This window comes from Garra rufa, chromosome 12, assembly GCF_049309525.1.
Source record: "Garra rufa chromosome 12, GarRuf1.0, whole genome shotgun sequence".
In the NCBI taxonomy this organism is placed as follows: Eukaryota; Metazoa; Chordata; class Actinopteri; order Cypriniformes; family Cyprinidae; genus Garra; species Garra rufa.
The window spans coordinates 15993583-16017574 of NC_133372.1; the positions used below are offsets into that span (position 1 = coordinate 15993583).

General features: G+C 35.4%; 1 protein-coding gene across 2 annotated transcripts; it reads left to right on the forward strand.

Annotated features, from left to right (window-relative positions):
* Positions 1-1197: 1197 nt before the first annotated feature.
* On the forward strand, positions 1198-23986 carry micall1a (MICAL-like 1a). 2 transcript variants are annotated; one of them, XM_073851745.1, is made up of 16 exons: positions 1198-1714; positions 3796-3844; positions 5537-5678; positions 6520-6620; positions 7224-7348; positions 7470-8032; positions 8163-8226; positions 9330-9721; positions 10139-10476; positions 18764-18898; positions 19193-19319; positions 20150-20240; positions 22619-22692; positions 22814-22928; positions 23055-23101; positions 23210-23986. In XM_073851745.1, exons 1-16 carry the CDS (start codon positions 1572-1574, stop codon positions 23329-23331), a joined length of 2628 nt encoding a protein of 875 aa, XP_073707846.1. In that variant the 5' UTR covers positions 1198-1571; the 3' UTR covers positions 23332-23986. The 2 variants fall into 2 exon arrangements, with proteins under 2 accessions (XP_073707846.1, XP_073707847.1); XM_073851746.1 differs by having other exon boundaries at positions 10181-10476.
* Positions 23987-23992: the final 6 nt, after the last annotated feature.

Below are 23992 nucleotides of genomic sequence, written 5' to 3' on the forward strand. Positions count from 1 at the left end.
AAAGTAACGTCTCTCTCCAATGTATATATTTAAAAAATTGAATGTAATAATCATAATAAAGGTTCTTACGTCTTTCGAGTTATTGTTCACTTCAAAGGAAAACTGGCAAAGTGAAATGACAATTAAATTGTCAATTAAAATCATAAAGCTGCCATCACTTACTTTAGAGGAAAAACAACGTATAATCTTATCATATTTCTATTTCCCTTCTTATTTTATTAATTTGATCTTTCTATTTTTCCAAAATATGAACAAAAAGTCAGTAGGAAATCATATATTTTTTAAATAAATAGTTAAAAACCACATAGTTTGTTATTTAATAAACCTTCTATGTTAGCCTATTTTTATTTTTATTCATTTATTTATTTTTTTGCTCAACCTTTTTAATCAGAAGTCCTTACAAAGTGGACATTGGGAGTAGGCCTACATAAAGTAGTAGATCTGGTCTCTGTCAAAAAAGGTGCATAAAAGTGAACACATTAAGTGTTATTTATCTCTTTTACAACAAGCATAGCCTATTTGCAGACCCCTTTGACGTCCTCCTGTTATCTCAGAAGTTGAGAGATAAAGTTTATAGCCCCAAGGTCAGATTAACAGTAAAAATCTCTCTGACCGCAAATTCAATAAATTTGTATCCCTTTTCACCAGCTTGTCCCCATTTCGGGCAGACTCCACCCCACCACAACTGAAATTAGTCACTATGTATGTCTATACCCCTAAAACAGTACAGTATCAGTAACAGCATTTGGTGTATTGACACACCAGCAGTTTAGGATTCTGGCCAGAACCAAAAAATCTGAGCATTTCACTCCAGTCCTCATTTCATTACACTGGCTTCCAATTGCAATGTTGGTTTTGGTGGATTTTTTTTATTATTATTATTTTTTTTTGTTGCAATATTAATTATATTTTGTTTTAAAATTTTACAGTTTTAAATATATATGAATATAAATAAATATTAATAAAAATGCTTTGTTCATTCCTTTGTTTATACCAGCACGGTTTTAAAAACGAAGAAAAAACATCAGACTTAGTTTTTGAGAATGAAAGTCAGGATAAAACGAATAACTTATATTATTTTGCGTAAATAATAATAAGCCTTTTATAAGATTTGCTTTGTAGTCATTTTGGACAAGACTTTTATTTTGACAAGGGAATTCTTGGTTGTACCCGTCTAGACGCGTATGTACACCAAATTCGTCAGTACACGCTACGCCTTAAAGAATATTTAACTGTTAGGCCTATTATATCCTACGTTTGACAACGTATCGTGTTGAAGTTGACTGCCGCAAATTGGAGTATCATTGATGTCTCATTTTAAAAGACGGACATTCAAGACTGTAACTGAAGTTGGAGTTTGACCATTCGTGTGTGCTGATTTTTTCTTTGGAGTACGGTCAAATCCATACACAGCTTACTTTGGTCGAATGGGATCGTTTAGAAATTAGACAGCAGGATCTAACTGTACCGGACAGAGACATGTGGAAAAGGGTCTCTCACGAACTCGTAGGTCTTCATGTGTATTTCAGGAGCATGATTAGGCTATAGGTGTGAATTTTGGAATCTCGACCATGGGCTCTCTGAAAGCTTTGCAGGACTGGTGCAGGAGCCAGTGTGAAAGTTACAATAATGTGGACATTACAAACATGACTTCTTCCTTCAGGGATGGACTGGCCTTCTGTGCCATCATCAACAGACACAGACCTGATCTCATGTGAGCACTTCTTTGACTCTACCGTTACATCTTTCATTTGTTTGCATTTCCCACTTCTCTGAAGATAACATACCTCATAAAATGTCATAATCTTAACGATCTTATTTCAGGACAGCTTTAACTAATGGAAACACTGCTTCCTTACATGATTAATGGAAATGTAGATTGTATTGTGCTATTGTTAGGTGTGACTTGAAGTAAACAGGAAGTGACACGCAGTTTGATTCACATCGGGAATAGTTTTGTCCAAATGGAATTTCAGTCATCATTTACAAACCTTCATGCCAATCCAACTTCTTTATACCATACATATGTACATCGTACGATGATATATTTATTATTTCTATTGATGAAAAGTAATCAACATAAAGAAGAATTGAAACAAATTGAAACACCAAATCTGCTGTATTTCTGCTATATTCTTTTATTAATTAAAATTATTTAATTTTAAAATGTTAAACCTAAAGGTTCATGTAATTTAATTGCTATTATTAAATGTTACTTCAGCTCTAAGACATAACATCAGATAAAGACTTAATACAAAAAGTAAGTTGTATTAATTAAAATGAAAATAAAATGATTTTTTTCCTTCTTTTTTTACATTTAGTGTGCCAATTTATTATGTTTTCTAGTAATTCTAAACGCTAACAAAACTTATATGCAATTTTTTTTTAGATGAGAGCATCTCTTCCTCTTTAAAGTATAAATACCAACTGCCTCAGACTAATGCTAAATTTTAAATTGACCACTTGTACACTCACTTACTATTTTCTATATAGTGAAGGGCACTTATAGGGAATAATATAGTGATTTTTCAGTCACTAAACAAGATTTCCATCTGTGTGAATGAAGGCTGGTTTAACAGTAGTGTCTTATAAATCATTGCAGCACACATCAGTGTGGTCCAGACATTTACCTGGGTTAACCAGGCTTCATTTTTGTTTTCCCAAACAGAAGCCACAGATTTAATCAGTTGTTCTAGATTCCTCAGGCCATCAGTCATTATACATGGGTACGTCACATGTTTTGTGTAATGCTGTAATGGGCTTGTTGGTTCATGCTGGAGACACTCACACTCAAATCAGTCATGAGTGTCTCTCTGAGTTCAAGAAAACTTGTCAGCATACTAAGGACGTAAAGAATCTTGATTAAAGTTTTGTTCTAGTTTATGCATTAATGCACACAGATTCTATTAAGATAAGAAAAAATAAATAAATATATATGTATATGTGAATTGGGATCACATTACACTCATAGTAAAATATACTGTATGTGCTGCTTAAATATAGATGCCAGACAGGTGCTGATTTCTGCAGCAGCTGTTCATTGCTTGTCTCACTCACAAATACAGATTCAGTATTCCTCAACATCAACAAAACACACCAAACTTGGCACAAACCTGGAATAATTAAATTAATGTATGAATACACTTCTGAAAAGTTCATTTGTGTTGTTGACTTTATTGTATAGGCGTGAATTTGAGTTTCCTTAAGCCAGACACATATGTTGTTTCATTCTTGATGTGAATAGGCCGTTCACCACCATTTTGTTTCGCTGCAGGAGGCTGCTAAACCTTAAATCATAAGATTAGGTGAAATAAAAAGACATTTTGTAAACATACCAGCATACACTTTTCTGATACATTAGAGCAGGTTGCCAAACACTGGGTGTCTCATTCTTTAGGCTTGCTTTTTCTAGATAAACCTTTTGGGTGTATGCAGTGAACTAGTGATTTATGAATATACAGAAGATTAGAAAAGAACAAACACAGCACTGATACGAAACTGATAAAGACATTATTTTGACTGGAAATAATGCCACTGTTATTAATATGATCTAAGTATGAGTGGCAGTGCTGCCTTGTGTGTTTTTGTTAATTCTCTGATCTCTGATTCACAGACATTATCTAAATTACCTAAAAAAATCTAATTAGCATAATTCACACAAAAAACCCTAACCTACTGGATTGATTTACCATTTATTCCTATATATTGTTAATCAACATTGTGCTATTTGTAATTTATGACTCTGGACTGGTATTGCACATTTTTATAACACATTTTTGTTGCTTTGTCCCCTAGAGATTTTGACTCCCTCTCAAAAGAAAATGTGTTTGAGAACAACCGTCTGGTGAGTATCACACAAACAGCTAGATACAGGGAGGGAATAATTATAATTTATGCTGTTAATGTGTACCATTAGGCAGAATCCATTAGCAGTTAACTGCTGAGAGTTCTTAAATCTGGTTTTGTAAGGGTTCAGTACTGCTCTTGAAAGTGGAAGTGGTTGCAGCAAAACACCTATGTGTTTGTGTCAGTCACATGACAGAGTAATGCTTGCTTTTTATTAGTTTTATTAGCGTTTTATTTAGTCTGTTGTGACTTTGCATAAACAGCAAAGTAAATGTGTACACTGGTTAGAGTTTGAGTTATATTAAGAATAAATCTAGGTTTTTGTACAGATGCCTAGTTGTTACTGTGTACAGATGAATGTACTTTCCCTAATGTGCTTAAATGTTCACAAAACCATTTTAAATGTAAGTTGACATTGACTATAGCTCCAAAATATAAATACCAAAGTGTTAACTGTAAGCTGTAGAGCCATAGACTTAAAGTTAAGGTAGTGTTAGTTAAGTATTTTTTATAACAATCATGGTTGTTATTATTAATAAAATAGATGTTGCTCACTGGCATCTGTTATTTTTAAAAACGTATGGACAACTTTATTATGAAAAACAAGACTTTTAAGACTGGTGTATTTTTATTTTATTTTATTTTTACAGTTTATGCCATAATTACAGGTCCTTCTCAAAAAATTAGCATATTGTGATAAAGTTCATTATTTTCTGTAATGTACTGATAAACATTAGAATTTCATATATTTTAGATTCATTACACACATTTGAAAGTAGTTCAAGCCTTTTATTGTTTTAATATTGATGATTTTGGCATACAGCTCATGAAAACCCAAAATTCCAAATCTCAAAAAATTAGCATATTTCATCCGACCAATAAAAGAAGTGTTTTTAATACAAAAAAAAAAGTCAACCTTCAAATAATTATGTTCAGTTATGCACTCAATACTTGGTCGGGAATCCTTTTGCAGAAATGACTGCTTCAATGCGGCGTGGCATGGAGGCAATCAGCCTGTGGCACTGCTGAGGTGTTATGGAGGCCCAGGATGCTTCGATAGTGGCCTTAAGCTCATCCAGAGTGTTGGGTCTTGTGTCTCTCAACTTTCTCTTCACAATATCCCACAGTTTCTCTATGGGATTCAGGTCAGGAGAGTTGGCAGGCCAATTGAGCACAGTAATACCATGGTCAGTAAACCATTTACCAGTGGTTTTGGCACTGTGAGCAGGTGCCAGGTCGTGCTGAAAAATGAAATCTTCATCTCCATAAAGCTTTTCAGCAGATGGAAGCATGAAGTGCTCCAAAATCTCCTGATAGCTAGCTGCATTGACCCTGCCCAGTGCATAACTGAACATAATTATTTGAAGGTTGACTTTTTTTTTTGTATTAAAAACACTTTTCTTTTATTGGTCGGATGAAATATGCTAATTTTTTGAGATAGGAATTTTGGGTTTTCATGAGCTGTATGCCAAAATCATCAATATTAAAACAATAAAAGGCTAGAACTACTTTCAAATGTGTGTAATGAATCTAAAAAATATGAAAGTCTAATGTTTATCAGTACATTACAGAAAATAATGAACTTTATCACAATATGCTAATTTTTTGAGGAGGACCTGTATGTTTTTGTTCACTGTTTTTGGTTGTTTATGCTCTGCTGTTATGTGACCTCTCTCTGTTCGTTTTAAAGGCATTTGAGGTGGCTGAGAGTGAGTTGGGCATTCCAGCCCTCCTGGATCCAGAAGACATGGTGTCCATGAGCGTGCCTGACAGATTGAGCATTATCACCTATGTGTCTCAGTATTACAACTACTTCACTAACAAATCTCACAGTGAGTATTGAATACAGAAGATAGCGCTGACATATGCTAATATTTTATTTACACACACAGAGAGACAACCACAATGCGTTTAGGGCCTTTTTATAATCTCCCCTATTGCTTAGTAAATAAAAAAACTTACAGCACATTCTGTGTGTAGTGTCAATCACAGAAAAATTACTTGCATGAGCCAATCAATTAAGATTAAATTCATGTTCATTTTGTATTAATCTAAGCTGCAGATGAGAAATGACTGCAATGCAGCAGTTTTTTTTCTGCTACATATTTTTATATGCAATGAGTGCATGTTATGTCACAGAACACTGCGTCACACAAGTGTGACTGAAAGTGGAAGTGATTGTCTGACGTATTGTAAAACTTGATTCCTTTAAGCAGTCTCACACTGTAGTAAACACGGCAAATGAAAAGAGATCCAGAATAGAAATATCTGTTATTATTATTTATTTATTTTTTTTAAATAAATGTCCAAACCTGATTGTGTTGAATAAGAATGATTTGGTTTGCACTACGCCTGACACTGGGTTGCAGTTTTTAGGATTCATGGATTTCTCATTATTTAGCATGGTGTGCTTTGGACTGATTCACACTCTGTTAACCATTGGGTGGTGCAAGTAAACAAACCAGCTTTGCTGTTCAAGCAAATTACTTGTCCAGATTTGCTTTTTGATGTTTAGGTTTATGAACCAATGTGTTTTTTTTAATCAAGTGTGTACTGCCTTTTTGCTTAGTTATGTCTTGGGTGTGAGTGACAGTTAGTCTCCTATGCTGTCCATAGAACTCGAGTATAAAATAACTGATCACATACTTTTGAATGTTTTTATTCTCTATTTAGCTGTTTCCAAAAACATAAAAAGCCCTGGTGGTCCTGGTCACATCAAACCAGCCATAAAGAGACCATTTTCTCCTCCAGAGGGCCGTGACGCACAGACTGAGGTAAAGAAGACAGTATTGTTTAAAAAAAGAAGACAATTTCTTTTTCTTTTTAAAATCTGATTATCTGGGTATCTGTAGACCTAACAGCACCGTGTATGTGCACAGACAAATATTCCAAAAATGCACACTCTTAAACACATTTAAGGATTTGCTGTTGCACCATATGTGGAATGGAATTTATCATTACAACACAAGATGGAGAGCAGTAAGATCTCATTTTGGCCTGATTCCATGTATTCAGAGCAGAAATGTTCCACAGTCCTCCTTATACCTCCCATTGACAGAAAGAATTTAGCTCCTTTTCTTTATTGTTCTTTAATCCTTTCCATTTTTCTCTCTGACTCTTTCTAGTCAATAAAATTGGTGGTAAATCAGTAAATTCATGACAACAGTAAAATTCGTTTCTCAAAAAGTGACTTTTGACATAGTGTGTTGTCAGAGGTTTTTTTTGTGTGTTAATTTTCTAATGCCATAATGTAAGTATGTACAGTATACAGTTGGTTCTGTATATACGCCAGTGGTTCTTACCAACTTTTCCTCTACCTTCTTATGTTTTTTATTTTTTTTACACTTCATCCTCAACCTTGTTTTGGTGCTTTGCAGTCTGGTGCAGATAGCCAACCAAAGCGCAGTACTCTGAGCAGCACCTGTTCAGCCTGTGGAAAGCATGTTCACCTGGTTCAGAGGATCCTTGTTGATAGCAAACTGTATCATCGGATCTGCTTTAGGTAACTGTTCAACTGCCTAGCATCTGCATCTGCATTGTTCTATGATTAAATGCTTAAAAATAACTTATTACTCTGTTTGCTGTCATCACTGTTTTTGTAAGAACTTATGTTTTTATCTCAGATGTAGGGAATGCAGCAGAACTTTACTTCCTGGCTCTTACAAGTTCACAGAGGATCTCGGAGCACTAGTTTGTAAACACCACTTTACCAAATCTGCCTCCACCAGTCAGAATGGTCATTCAGATATGAGTAATCAACTAGCCAAATTACCTTCAACAAGCCCAGAAGACCCAAACAATAGGAGTTTAGAAACTAAAGCATCACACAGCGATGCTGAGATCACCCCGGAGAGAGAGGACGAGGAAATAACTGAAATAGAAAAAGAAGCCAGTAAGCAGCGAGATAGCAGGTCAGAAGTCGAGACGGAGCAGAGAGCAATTTGTTCATCTAGTCCACCAAATCCTTTTGATGAATCTGAAGAAGAGGAACAGAACACACAACAAGAAGACCACAAGCCAGGTGCTAATGGGGCCAATGACGACGAGCCAGCCACGCCAGTGAAGAGTACTGCAGCAGAGGGTCGACCAGTTCCAGCACCTAGACGGGTATTTGAGCCCAGCCCTGCTCCTCGCCCTGTCCCCAGGCCACGCCCACCCAGATCTTCTGAAAGCCCTGTTGTTAATGGTGAGCACTGATGCTCATCTTGTGTGCATTCATAAAAATGTCTAACATTACACTGGCCATACTGTTACATGTCGTTTACATGTTTTACATTTGTAAAATGTTTTTAACTCTCTGCTAATTGTGGCTCTAGGAGACCCTGACACTCAAATTCCTCAAGCTCCTGTGCCAAGAGAAAGATTGCACTCACCTGCTCGGTAAGATAATTGCTGATGTTTCCTTTACTGCATCCATTGTTCAGGTTTTGTTTTTTTCCATGTACACTACAATTCGAAAGATTAGAATAATATAAGATTTTTGATGTTGTTGAAAGAAGTGCTTTATGCTGACCAAGGTTGTATTTGTTTAATCAAAAATACAGTAAAAACGGTAAATTGTGAGAAATTTTTCCAATTTAAAATAATGTCACAATAATTGTTTTCTCTTTGAATATATTTTAAAATGTAATTTATTCCTGTGATATTAATGCTGAATTTTAGCATCATTACTCCAGTCTTTAGTGTCACATGATCCTTTAGAAATCATTCTAATATTTTGATTTGCTGCTCAAAAAACATTTATTATTATTACTGTTGAAAACAGCAGAGTAGAATTTTTTCAGGTTTCTTTGATGAATGAAAAGTTCAGAAGAACAGCATTTATCTGAAATAGAAATGTTTTGTAACATTATAAATGTCTTATCATATAAATGTCTAAATAAAAGTATTAATTTCTATCATTTCTTTTCCAAGAAAAAAAAAAATAAAAAATTTACTGACTGTTACAAAAGCTTTTTATTTCAGATAAATGCGTATCTTTGGATTTTTCTATTGTTTCTTGAACAGCAAATCAGCATATTAGAATTTCTGAAGATCTTGTGACACTGAAGACTGGAGTAATGCTGCTGAAAATTTAGCTTTGATTACAGAAATAAATTACATTTTTAAATATATTCAAATAAAAAGCAGTTATTGTAAATAGTAAATAGTAAAAAATATATTACAATGTTTTTGCTGTATTTGGATTAAATAAATGCAGGCTTGGTGAGCAGAAGAGAATTCTTTAAAAACAATACAAATTTTACTGTTCAAAAACTTTTGACTGGTAGTGTGTTAAAATATAATATTAAAACAGAAAGCAGTTATTTTAAATTGAAATAACATTTCAAATTACTAGTTTTTCATAAAAAATAAATCATAAAAATTCATAAATCCAGCCTTAGTGAGCGAAAGAGACTTTTTATCAAAAACATAAACTCAATTATTCCAAACTTTTGACCTGTAGTGTCTCTCTTTGTGTTTTTGATACATTCATTTTTTAGATCTAGCAAGGCCAATGACACTCCTAAACCAAAAGACCCACCCTGGCTGGCTCTTGTCCAGTCAGAAACCAAGAAGAAACCAGCACCTCGCCCACCCACAGGTGTTGCCATACCTCCCTGCACTGGTTCATCTCCTTCTCAAAAGGAAGAGGAATCAAGACCATCCACTCCTCCAAATCCCTTTGATGATGATGAAGAAGAGGAGCCAGAAACTGGTCCTGAAGATCACCCTGGTCCTGTGGTGGCTAGTCATCCTTGGTATAGTATTACTCAGTCTCCTGAAATCACAGCTGGGGATGCAAGAAGACCAAGTCCTGCCCCTTCTGAAAGTCCCGTAAGTGTCCGAAGGAAGAAGCGACCAGCACCCAAAGCTCCGAATTCTTCTACATCAGGTTAGTTGCTTAAAGTGTCTGGCATCATACATTTTGCTTTACACAACTAAAGGGCTAATGATGGCTAAGTTTGAATTGTCCAATATAATATTCAAAGGTGTCCCCCAAACACTATTATTGACTATAATACTTCCTGTATTTATGCTGAATGTGCATATTCAGACCTGTTTTAATGAACAGAAACTGTATGTATATATCTTTAATTATTGAGAGGTAAAAATAGAAAAACATATTTTTATGAATTTACACTGGTAGAAACTGAGCATATTCATTATAATCTATCAGTTTCAATACTTGTAAGTCTTTTTGCAGCCCTCTCAAATGATTAAGGCCCCATTGTGTTGTGTAACTACTCACATGTCTGTATGTTTTGTTATACTTTTTTTTCTGGGTTGTCTTTTTCCTGCTGTTCTATAGCTTTTCCTTCATCTCAGACTTCCTCTCCTGCTTCTTCTTTAGCTCTAAGCACAGAGAGCCTTTCCTCCTCTTCCTCAGACCACAGTGCAGTCCCTCAGCAACCTGGTGGTAAAGAACAGGACCATTTGTTTACCAAGAGTGTGTCTGAACCGTCAATCAACGCTCCTGCTTCTGCCCTGTCCCAAAAAACTAAGCTTCAGCCTCACTGTTCTCCAAACCTGCCTCCTCCACCACCACCACCTACCAATACCAACTCAGCACCAGCTACTCCACAAACCAATCGGAGTGTGAGACTACCACCGTCCTCCTTTTCACAGACACCTAGCACTCCAGGCAAGGTTAGACTCACTGTCTAGATCACACTGCTGTGCAAAAGTTTTGAATTAATCAAGACATTTTTGTTTTTGAAAGAAATGGAAGCTTCTGTTGCCCAACGTAGCATCTGTTTGATAAAAAATACAGTCAAAAACTGTAAATTTAATTGAAGGTGCCATAGAATGCATTGAAACAATATTTTTAGTCGCTCTTTGATATCTACATAGAAGGTATATGGCATAGGAAAGGGCAAAAATTCTCCAGAAACGGTTTTACAGGTCCATTTACAACCCTAGGATTTGTCCCTAGAATGAAATGCTCTGTTGTTGCCTTATTTGGAAGGTCCGTGAATATTAATGAGGGGCTCTGCTCTGATTGGTTGTTTTACAGAGCTGCTCATCTCTATAGCTCGCACATGGATAGAAATATGTGACCCTGGATAGAGCTGCACGATTCTGAATAAAATGAGAATCACGATTTTTTTTGCTCAGAATAAAGATCACGATTCTCTCACGATTCTGGAGAACTTTTTTATTTTAAAGATTTACCCCTGAACATTAGGTTATCAAACAACAGTAAAATAGCAGTGAAATAAGACAAAATAAACTTTGCTTTAAATTTAAAGAAATGTAATGAAAAATAATGTAATAATGTAAACAAAATTAAACATTAAAAAATAAACATACAAAGGTATTATGTCAGAGTAAAGCGATTTAAAGATTCTTAGCTAGAAACACTATCCTATTTTGGTGTCAACAGTTTATGGCTGTCAACGTCCACTGTGTGGGATGCCCAAGTTTACTTCACCATTTTACAAATAAATCCTAATCTAATCATGACAAACTATATATCGTTGGAAAGGTGTAAGGCTCCTAAATAGATATTTGACATTTTTTTGTGTTACAAATTATGTAGGAAAATAATTTATGACAAGAGTTTCATAGATTCATTTATGACAAGAGTGCACCTCAAAAATCTACTTCATAACAGGAGTTCTGACCTTTTACTCAGACAGACTTTCTTGTTGCCTTTTTTCCCTATTACACATTAGAAATAATAAGAAATTATATATCAGATGAAAACTTAAAATTTCAAAATTCATCCTTTGGAATGCCATTTTAAAATCAGATATTGAATTAACATGGAAAATGTACATCAAAATCATATTACTAAATGTTCTTGTCCATGAATTATAAAGATTTAAGATTCAATTCTTCATTTTCAAATCTCTGTTCAAAAATGGGAGTAACAGTTAAGGGGTTAATGGATCGTCATGCTCATATATGGTTCCATTGCTCTGCTCAGGGATGTGATTTTTCCGGATTAATCCGGAATTCCGGATTTTTCGACCTAAAAATGTGACCTATGTCACGTATTTGCGCCGTTCGCAAATGGCGGATGGCGAAGTATTCCGGACCGCAAGATGCGTCCATGCCGACCGTGAAAGCTTTTGACATAATAAAAAAAAAAATGCCAAACGCTATTTCTAATAAATACATTTATATCAAGCACACTACGGTCAGCGTTTGGGTGCAATCTGTGCAGTGAGGAGAGCAGAGATCGGCAGACAGATGTAGCTTTCAGTGAGTGAAAAACGTTGATGGAAAATGCATTATTTTGGTGGTTACTTCGCAAAATATTGTAAATATAATTTTTATACTGTATTTTCATACATATTTATATTTTAAACCACGACGGTGAGCCAATGGATATCACACGCAACGTGAAAACTGCATATATTAAAGTGAAAGTAAAAACAGCGCTTTCAGCATCTAATGTGCACATTCTCTAAGAGACAATGATAGACGAATATACTTCATATGCTGATATTAATTTACTTCCCTAATATTTCTCTTCTGCAAAATAAAAAGAAACGTATTTTGTGTAGGCTAAGGGTTTTTGAAAGTCGGTTCTTGAAATAAAGCTCTTCATTTTTATTGATGACTGTAGTGTTATTAGGGGTTAAGAAAGACTTAATTATTTGAGGTGGTCTTAAATGTGGACTGAAAGGCAAGAATTAGGATGGAACTGTATAAGGTTATCCATTGAATAAATATGAGCCTTGCGCGTTTCAAAGTCAGCTGCGGCGCTGTTTTGTGTATCATTCTGATAGCGCCTCCTGCTGGAAGAGAATGATCTGACATTTTTAATCAGCTCGTACGTCTACTGTTGTCAAAAAGACCAATGTAAACAAATCAGTCCATGGTTTTAAGCACCAAACACGTAGAGTTGTAAATGTTATCTGATGGATCGACAAGATCATGTGTTATACAAATTTAAACAATTAAGGCAATAAAATATATGTTAATTAATATAATACTTGATTGACAATAATTGTTTAAATTAATATAAGAATTGAAGGACTCTTGAAGGCTGAAATGTGAATTTATAATTTAAGAAATCTTTTTTGTTTTGTGAAATCTGCATCTCAATTGTAATTTATGCTTTTTACAGTTATTTAAATTATTTATTTATTTCTTAAATTTTGTTCAGGTCTTTAAAAAAGTAGTTAAATGTGTAGAATTTAAGATAAAATATGCTGCAGATACCCTGGTCTCGCGAAAAAAAAAAAAAAAAAAAAAAACATAAATAGTTTTTTATATATAATTGTCCGGACCAAAGAGGTTCATTACCGGACCTCGAGCCGTTTTAGTTGAAGACCCCTGGATTAGATGATCGATTTTGAGTGATTTTCCACTATTGCAGGATGTTTAAGCTGCATTAACATTAACTTACTTGTATTTGCTATTAGGGATAAGCATCTCGGTTAATTTTCCCAACCATCAATCGTAAATCATTATCTCGGGGGTGGGTGGGGGGGGGGGGGTTGTCTTAGTATATTTTCCTGCTTTTTTGTCCTTAGCCAATCACATGCCTGTCTGCTGGTCCATAAATCTGGCACGATTAAAAAAGTACTACTCTTTCAATATTCAAAGTGCTAAAAGAGACCGAATTTTCCAAGCATGATACAGATCTATCTACACAACTACACAACTTATAGCCCACATACTAATAACAGCCTAGATATTTTATGTAGCTTAATTTGAGTGCATTGGGAAGTCGCTCTCTAAACGCGGGGTATTAAAATAGCTTTTAAAAGCGCGTCCGGGTTTTACTTTTGGTTTCGTTTTAACAATCCCGCGAAACTCTCGGCAGCGCTGAGCGTACATTCTACAATACAAGAAATTACTTTAACAAAACCATTTGAAAGTGGGTGGACACCAACGGGATTTTGAAAATCGTGTCCCCAGTAGAAATTAAGCCGCTGCGTGAGTGGAACTCTGCCACTGAGTTATCATTTGATGTGAATGAATGCCGCGTTGTACAGTATATTGAGACGGAGGCGCCATGAATTGCATCTGACAGAATGTGCGCTGAAGATGAAGTTTAAATGGTTATGCAATGTTGGAGAGAACGACGAACCTGTCACTGCATCAGCTCACAGCAGTCTGTGCAGTAATAAGGCTAGCAAAAGTTTTGTAATATATAAATAAAATATAATTGGCTGAATCGTATAAATGCTGGATTAAGATCGTGAGGGGGGTCGAATCGAGATCGCGATCTTTTAACGATTAATTGTGCAGCTCTAACCCTGGACCACAAAACCAGTCATAAGTGTAAATTTGTCGAAATTGAGATTCTTACGTCATCTTTCCATTGATATATTGTTTGTTAAAATAGGACAATGTTTGTCTGAGATACAACTATTTGAAAACCTGGAATCTGAGGGTGCAAAAAAATCTAAATATTGAGAAAATCGCCTTAAAAGTTGTCCAAATGAAGTTCTTAGCAATGCATATTACTAATTAAAAATCAAGTTTTTATATATTTATGGTAGAAAATTTACAAAATATCTTCATGGAACATGATCTTTATTTAATATGCTAATGATTTTTGGCATAAAAGAAAAATCAATAATTTTGACCCATACAATGTATTTTTGGCTATTGCTACAAATATACCCGTGCTACTTAAGACTGGTTTTGTGGTCCAGGGTCACATATATATTTAATTACGGAGCTCTAGCCGCTTTTAATATGCGCTTTGTTGAATCTGCCATTTTGAATCGTCAACATTTTACTCTCACTATTGTGATGCATGTGCTCTGTGTAACGTTATAATGCAGAGACACAAGGGCTGTATCCGAAATCGCCCCCTATACCCTATTCACTATTCGCTACATTAGTCCACTCATACAGTTCACTTGAAGGAGTGAATGAAAACGAGTGAGTGAATTCGGACACTAAGTGCACCGGAAGGACTGCTTTTGCTGCTTTGTAATAATCATTTGAAACAGGCAGTTCTAGTAGTAATATTAAAGTATTAATCTTGAACTCTGTCACGGAAATTATGTATACACCCTAGTTAAACAATTTAATAATCAATTTACAATGAACTTGTACCTGTGTTGTACGCTGTATCTAAAATGAACAGATGGATAATTCAGCTGTGGGCGCCATCTTCTGGTGAGACGCGGGAATTTAATCGGCGCGCGACTCTCACAGTGCCCTATTTGTGCCCTATTTGAGGGTATAGGGGGCGATTTCGGATACAGCCAAGGACTTACCACACAAGTTTAGATGCTTGTCAGTGATACTCAGGATCTGTAAATCATTCGCCATCATCAGCGCAGTCATCTCTCTGTTTATGTGGTAAGTGAAATCTTATGTACTCAGGGCTCTCAAGTCTCACGCATTCACCGTGAGACACACGCATTTCAACCAGTTCACACGCTCTCACGCCACACCTTGTATTTCTCACGCTGAAAAGTAAGGGATAACTTGTCCCGCTATATGGTGTTAATGGACGAGGTGCAGGCTTTGCAGAGAGAAGTACTCTGCCAAGCTCATAGCTGTCTTGAGAGTTAAATGGCACCTACCAGCCAAAAAATAGAATTTGCTGTTTTCCGGTATATTACGTGATCCCGCTACAATCACGATCGTCACTAGGCAACGTAGACGCGCACACACGGGACAAGGCCAGCGGTGGAATCGTTGCGGGGCTGCCGCTTTCTCTCGCAGTGGAAGCGTTTAGTACAGTTGAGGAGGTGGTTGCGTTGCGGTCTCAGAGCGGACGTTGCCATTTGTATTTATTAGAAACTAAATAAATGCAGCAGGGTTTTTCATATTTATTTATTTTATTTTTTTTTTCCATTTTACGATTCCTAGACAAAATCACTTGCCTGTGATCAAAGATAGTGAGAACTGATGTTGGGGATTACAGCCAAATTTGTGCAAAATTATTAGTTCTTCAACAGCTTTAACTAATTGTGGGCCTGGAATTAAGGAAAAGACAAGATCATTGGTAAATCTGCTAAAAAAGCCAGAGAAATTCATCCAAATAAAATAAATTGTTTTATATATTTCAAAACACAAATGTATCAACATTGTTGGGAAGGTTATTTTGGAAATAGGCTGTAATAGGCTACAGATTAAATTTCCCTATTTAAAATGTAATTTAAAAGTAGTGTAACTATTTCAATTGCTTTAGAGGTAATGTAACATTACATTTGATTACTAAATTTCTAAGGAATGTTTTCAACTGTGAATCCTTTTAAAAACGTTTTAAGCAGGCAGGTTTACCTTACAGTAGCACTCAACACTAATAACTGTCAATTTGACAAAATCCTTCATCACTTGAATTAAGATTATAATAATTTAATTTTAAAGCACAGCCACCACAAAATCTTTAGCACCTCTGTTTAACTCCTGAAACATTGGTGTCTCTTATTTTAAAGCAGTCAATGCGATTTGGGAAATAAATCAATCAAAATATTTACATGTAACCCACTTTGTAATTGTAAACATTTTTTAAACTAACTGTAATTTAACTATATTTGTTATTTCTCAGTAACTGTAACAGATTAGTTAAATGTCGTTTTTAATTAAATTACATAATTCAATTACATGTAACTAATTACTCTAGCTAAGTTCAAGCCCCTACCACTGTCATCAAGGCATCAAAGTGTGCAATAAACACTTGAAATACAAAATTACATTAGTAAGCTGAAATATGTACCCTCTCTCTTTCACAAACACACACACAGATTGACATACATGCTATGAGCAAGTTCTGCAATCCTCCTGTATGTTTACAGTATGTGCATTGAGCACTGATGTTTAGTTTGCTCGTTTGGGGCCAAATTTCTTTTTTTACTTTTGATACATATGCATTTTTGAAATATTTAAAACATTTTATTTTTATGAATTTGACTTATCAGATCTACCAGTTGTTATATTTTTTATTTTGTGCTGCATTATGAACAATAGATAGTTGAACTTTTACCAAAAACTGGAGAGAATTGCGTGGGGCAGAGGGGCCGCTGCTGCAAATATTTGAGTGGCTCCTCCCCTAACAGATAAAATCTCACTCCAAACTTTTTCCAAAACTTGAGAGCCCTGTGTACTGCAATGTAACAGGCTAACGCTAGCATAAGCTAAATATGTCCCTTCAGTGGCTCGCCTTATTTTACTGATGTACTGACGTTACTGATGATTAGGCGATGCAAATGTTGGGGGGCGTAACTATTAACTATCGGGACTATTGCGTAATAGTCGGTATTATGTTGGAATTGACCTATTTTTCAGTGGTCTTTTGCAAACACCAGCTTTATATAAGAAGGAGGAAATGGTGGTGTTTGAGACTCATGGTATGTCATGTCCATGTACTGAACTGTTATTATTTAACTATGCCAAGGTAAATACAGTTTTCCATTCTATGGCACCTTTAACTGTGTATTTTTGTAATAAAATTAAAAATGCTAAATTATTCTGCTTATACCAGTTACAACATTTGTTGTCCTAAAAAATCTGCTGTTGTATGTAGAACTATGTGCTTGTGCCACTCATTCAGCATCCCAAACATACTAGTACAAAAGCTACAGATGCTTGGCACATTTTTAAGCAGTGTGTCAAAGAGAAAAAGTGTTATTACCTTTGTCTGTTATGGTTCTCAAAAGTTTTGTTGGGTAATGACAATTTTAACTGCTTCAAAATTAGCTGAGAAATGTAACAACTTTTAGTAGCAATAAATTTAAAGGCGTCATTAAATGGAGCTTCTATATGTTTTAGATATGTCCCCATATACAGTGGTGTGAAAAAGTTTTTTTTTTTTTTGCATGTTTTTTCACACTTTAATGTTTCAGATCATCAAACAAATTTAAATATTAATCAAAGATAACACAAGTAAACACAACATGCAGTTTTTAAATGAAGAGGTTGTTTTATGAAGGGAAAAAATCCAAACCCACATGGCCCTGTGTGAAAAAGTTAAAACATAACTGTGGTTTATCACACCTGAATTCAGTTTCTCTAGCCACACCCAGGCCTGATTACTGCCACACCTGTTCGCAATCAAGAAATCATTTAAATAGGACCTGCCTGACAAAGTGAAGTAGACCAAAAGATCCTCAAAAGCTACACATCATGTTGAGATCCAAAGAAATTCAGGAACAAATGAGAAAGAAAGTAATTGAGATCTATCAGTCTGGAAAAGGTTGTAAAGCTGTTTCTAAAGCTTTGGGACTCCAGCGAACCACAGTGAGAGCCATTATCCACAAATGGCGAAAACATAGAAGTGGTGAACCTTCCCAGGAGTGGCCGGCTGACCAAAATTACCCTTTTTTAAACCACTTTTTCACACCACTGTAAGTGGTTACTATACAATAAAAACACTGAAGGTTTCAGAACTCAAAAGGAAGTCCTACGTTTAAAATATAAAGTATGCTTTTCTACCCTTCTGAAAAGCACGGATTTGAAATCTGGAGAATCAAGATTCTTTTCGACGCACCCTTTAGCATGTTATTGTTGTATGTAATCAAGTAGGTGTGTTCGGAACAATCAATCTTTTGTATTACAGCAAGTGATAATAGTTCTTACTGAAAATTAGGCTATTAATTCATCATTGTGGTTGTGGTGTTTCAATGTCTTCTTTATTCTGTATCTGACTTGGCTCAAACACAAAAATGTCTATAATAATAATATTAATAATATCATTAATTTATATAGCGCCTTTCCCATCTTGAGTATCAAAACACACAATGTGCTGTAAAGGAGGGTGTGGATACAATGTAGTGAAGTTTATTCCTGTAAAAAAACTTAGCAAACTTCAATAAGTAACCTCAAGGAACATGATATAAAAAGCTAGACCGCATTTCATGACCCCTTTAATTAAGTAACGGGGCAGCACGGACAACATGGGTGTTTGTGAGAGATTTTCATTTCAAGTTTTCCCTTCTTAGTCCAGATTTCTTTTATCAGTTTCTTTGTTCAATATCTTTGATTAATGCTCTCTCATCACTGTCATCTTCAGCGCACTTGTAAAGAGAATCCATTTAATCGGAAGACAACCACCTCTGTCAGCTCTTCTGTATCCAGACCCCCAAAAGGGCCCCGTCCTGCACGACCTCCTGCTCCTGGATATGGTTTTCCTCTCATTAAGCGCAAAGTGAGGCACAGAAACATCCTCTTGTTGTTTAGATTTTTTTTTTTTCACGAATATGAATTTAGTTGTGTTTTGATTGTTTTTAGAAAGGAACTGTAACCTAATTGTCTTAATGTAATGTCTCCCATGAAAAGTATTAATAATATTTTCGTTGCATTTTGAAAATGTTGAGTCTATATATAAGGTTAGAATGAAAGTAGTAACCATTAAACTTTATCATCAGACATTTGTCTGTTACCATCCATATATTAGTGAGAGCATGTTTATCATTTCTTATCCTGTCATCATATCTGGTAGGTGCAGTCAGACCAGTATATCCCAGTTGAAGACATCCATGTAGAGATGAGTGATCTGGAGAAACGCTTGGATGAATTAGAGAAGAGAGGGGTGGATCTGGAGAAAAGCTTACGAGAATGTTCAAATGGTAAGAGAACAACTGGATGCTGCAGAAGAACTGCCGACATTTGCTGTGCTGATGAGATTTTAATTAGTCAGGGATCATATTTTTCCGTGAGTAGCTCATGATCCAGTGTTTTCAGTGTCCTGGTATGGCTCAGTTTACAGTAAATGCTGTTTCATACAAACTTCTTGCAAACACAGTGAGTTTGGCTTACTTATAACGTACATTTAAACATAAGACACACCAACCATCATCCCATATTTGTAATAATAATTGTTTTCAAATTGTTGTAAACAAAAAAGAACCTTTATGGTTTACAAATGTTTTTTTTAATCAAAATGTTTAACATTTGAGAGAAAAAAATGAAGACTGTCATAAATATTGTCATTTTACCTTTGTTCTATAAAATTAAGTATTAAATTAATTTGAATATTTCTTTGTTGTTTGATTTAAATCATTTAAATAATAATCAAATATATTTTTAATAGTGATGATTAAAGTTATTAAAATTAATTGACCGAAAGTGATTAATCACTGGTGTTTTCCAATAAAGTATTATTCAGTGTATTATTACCATCTTTCATCTTGTGAACAGTAACTGCACTAAGCCAGGTAATCTAAAGGTTTCTTACTTTTTCTCACCTAAAGAGAGTAGCAGTTCATGTGGTTAATGGCTGATCAACCTTAAACTGAGCCCCAAACTGAGAACTCAAACCTTGAGCTGAACTTCATAAAAACACCCTCTGTTCTAACAGATTGTCCTATTTCTAGTTAGAACACAGCAGTGTTCTTGATCTTGGGCATGGCTGTGTTTGAATCACTAGATTGAGTGACCCTGTATTTTGTCATTTCAGATGATGAGGAGGAACATCTACTTGTTGACTGGTTCACTCTGATTCATGAGAAGCACTTACTGGTACGGAGAGAGGCTGAACTGGTCTACACGTAAGTGCATTATTAGCATACATTTAATATGCTGTAACATTAATTACAACATACTGTAATGACATAATGTTGCATAGTAGTTCTTCAACTGTGAGGCACCCCTTGTGTATGGTGTGGTATCTATTTGCAACCTCCCCAAAGAAAATGTATGATGCAAAACAATACTTGCATATATATTTTAAAAACTACACACACACACACACATTATTATTTTTTTATTTAAATAAAAAAAAAACACTGAAAAAGTACATTGCATAAGTATTCATACCTTTAACTCAGTACTTAGCTAAAGCGCTTTTACAGCTTTTTGGGTTATGTTTTGGATATGAACAAGATTTGCACATCAACATTTGGCAGTTATCTGCAGTCATCGCCTAATGGTTAGAGACTCAGACTCGTAACCCGAAGGTTGCGGGTTCGAGTCTCAGGTTCTGCAGGGATTATCTGTGGGGGGAGTAAATAACCAGCGCTCTCTCCACCCTCAATACCACGAGTCCCTTGAGCAAGGCACTGAACCCCCAACAGCTCCCTGGGTGACGCAGCATTGGCTGCCCACTGCTCCAGGTGTGTGTTCACGGTGTGTGTGTGTGTGTGTGTGTGTGCTCACTAGTGTGTGTGTACACTTGGATGTGTTAAATGCAGAGCACAAATTCTACAAAGTCAAATCCTTTCTCTTTTCCTTTTTTCTTCACCTCTCAAGCTCTGTCAGATTGATGGGGTTTGGCAGACATTTTCAGGTTTCTCCAGAAATGTTTGATTAGGTTCAAGCCCAGGCTCTATAAGCCAACCTTGCTGTGTGCTTAGGGTCATTGCCCTGTTGGAAGGTAAACCATCTGCTCAGTCTGAGGTTCTGAATGCTGGACTGAGTTTTTATTAAGGCTACCTCAATATTTTGGTGCATTGAGCTTTTTTTTCTACTCTTAAAGAGTCCCTCAGTCTCTGCCACTGAAAAACAGCCCCACAGCATGAGGCTGCTACCACCACACTTTACTTGGTATACATGATTCTCTTCAGGTGATGAGCAGTGCCTGGTTTCCTTCAAACATGATTCTTGAAATTAAGGTTTATTAGACCACAGAATCTGGTTTCTCACAGTCTGAGGGTCCCTTAGGTGCTTTTTAAATTCCAAGTGTGTTTTCATGATTGGGTCTTGCCACACTACCATAAAGCCCAGATCGGTGAAGTGTTACAGTGATGTTTGTCCTTCTGTAAGTTTCTCCCGTCTGCATATATGATCATTGAGCTCAGCTAGAGTGACCATCAGGTTCTTGGTCACCACTCTAGCCAAGGCTCTTCTCCATCAATTGCTCAGTTTGGCCAGGAGGCCAGCTCTAGGAAGAGCCGTGGCTGTTCTTCCAAACTTCTTCCATTAAGGGTAAATCATATCCATTCAGTTGAATTTGCCACAGGTTAACTTCACTTGAAGTGTAGTAACATCTACAGGAATTATGAATGCTCCTGAGCTAAATTTCTACTGTCCCAGAAAAAAAGTATAAATACTTATGCAATGGAATCATCCACGTTCTTTATTTTTAATACATTTGCAAAGATGTTTTGCAAGCCTATTTTTTGCTTTGCCATTATGGTGTATGGAGTGTAGATTGATGTGGGAAAAACAGTAATGTGAAGTATTTCAACATAAGGCAGCAACATAACAAAATGTGGAAAAATGAAGGGGTATGAATACTTTTGCAAGGCACTGTGTGTTTATGTTTGTGTGTGTATATATTTATTTATTTGTTTGAAGTTTCAGGGTTGTTTTACATACTCTGAGTTGTCACCTTAGACCTGTTTTACAAACATGCATTTAGAGCGTTGAATGAACATTTTCTTTTCAGTGCCCTTACTAATAGATTACAGCATCCGGTGCCAAAGCAGCAGCAGATGTTTAGCTTCAGCGCTCTGCTTATTTTTTCTGCGTGGCTCACACAGAAGCTGTGACTGCTTTAGAAAATATAAATGCTATGAGACTAGAAAATACATAAAAGCAAACAAAGGAAAACTTTGAACTCTGAATGTACACAATTTAAGCAAACCAACACTTCTGGTTGGGGATTTATGTAAAACATTATAAAATAAATTTGATCCTCATCCTTGTCTAGATAAGATTCCATGACAGTCAAGTTTCTAATAGTTATGTACATGTGTAATTGTTTGCAAATGTATACATTTTTATGAAGCCACACTGGTGCTAAAATAACATCCATGGCTTTTGTCAGTTCCTGTTCATATAGCTGTCAGTATAATAATAATAATAATAATTTACTGTATGTCAACCTGATATTTTCAGAATCTCTACACAGAACAATGGAGGTCAGTTGGGTTAAAGTTAAATATGAAATGAGAATAAATCTGTCTGATTATTGTCTGGGTTTTAGAGCCAAGCAGCAGAACTTGGAGGAGAGGCAGGCTGATGTGGAATATGAGCTTAGATGTTTACTTAATAAGCCAGGTATGAAACAACACAAAAACCCTTTCTTGAGTAAATCTTCTTCCTTTCTTTTAAATAACAGCCATTTTTATTCAATTTCTCCTTAATGTCTTCCCCTACAAATTTCTTACATCTCTGATAGAGAAAGAATGGACACCTGAAGATAAAGACAGGGAAAAGCAATTGATGGCAGAACTTGTCACTATAATTGAGCAAAGGAACCAGATTGTTAACAGCATAGATATCGACAGACAGAGGTAATCGGTCAATTCAATATATATATATATATATATATATATAATTTTTTTTTTCTGTAATTTTTTTTCTTTAGTATCAAATTTGCATGCTGTTTTTGAAGAGTTCATAATTTTTTTTTTCTTTAGGGAGGAAGAGGAAGATAAACTAGTTGCTGCTATGCTAAAGAAAAAAGGTCAGTGTTGTTTCTCTTTTCACTGAATCTCTCACTGAGGTGTCATTTATACTAATACTAATTTATATCCTTGCTTTGATCTTGCTCTTGTTTTTTTTTCTTTTTTAGAGTTTCATGGACAGAGTGAGCAGAAGAAGAAAACAGGGAAGTTTAAGCCAATGAAGGTTTTGAAGAGACTAAGCACCAAGAATGAAGGAGCAAAGGACAGTCCCAGAAAGGAGAACAGTTGAAGAGTAAATTTACTGAAGGAAAGAGAAACAAAAAAAGATATACTAAAAAGATTTACTAAATGCTCTTTATGTCTAATTAACGCTTTGAATATATTGCTATAAAAGGAGCCTGTTATGTTAAATTTGCCTTTGAGGTAGTAGCAGCTGAACTGATATACTGCATTACTGCAGTACATAAAAGTGAAAAATTAACACTGTCTTAGTCAGATGCGGCAAATTTTTTATTTAAAAAAAAAAATATCGAAAGGCTCAGCCTCTATATAATCTTACTTTAATCTCTACATTTTGAAGTAAAAGAAAACTGATAGTGAATGTGATTAAGACGTGACATTGAGAATCCTAAATTACCCTGACAAATTTTAACACATACTTTCCTTTAAACTGATCGTTTGTCATAGGAAGCGCTCAACAGGAAGCCCGTTAGATGGTATGACATTTATTTTTGCCAAACTTAATTTAAGTTCTCTAGGTTTATATTTACTTATAAATGGTATGGGGTACTGATACTTGTGTTTTCTGTCCACACTGAAGAGTTAAAAAAAGACCCCATCTAGCCCTTTCATCTCACTAATTAAAGAAGCGTTGTTGAGATAAAAAGAAATGAATTACCAGTCTTGCAGTTTATAGTAATATTGCTAAGGGAGAATGAAGCATTTCTATC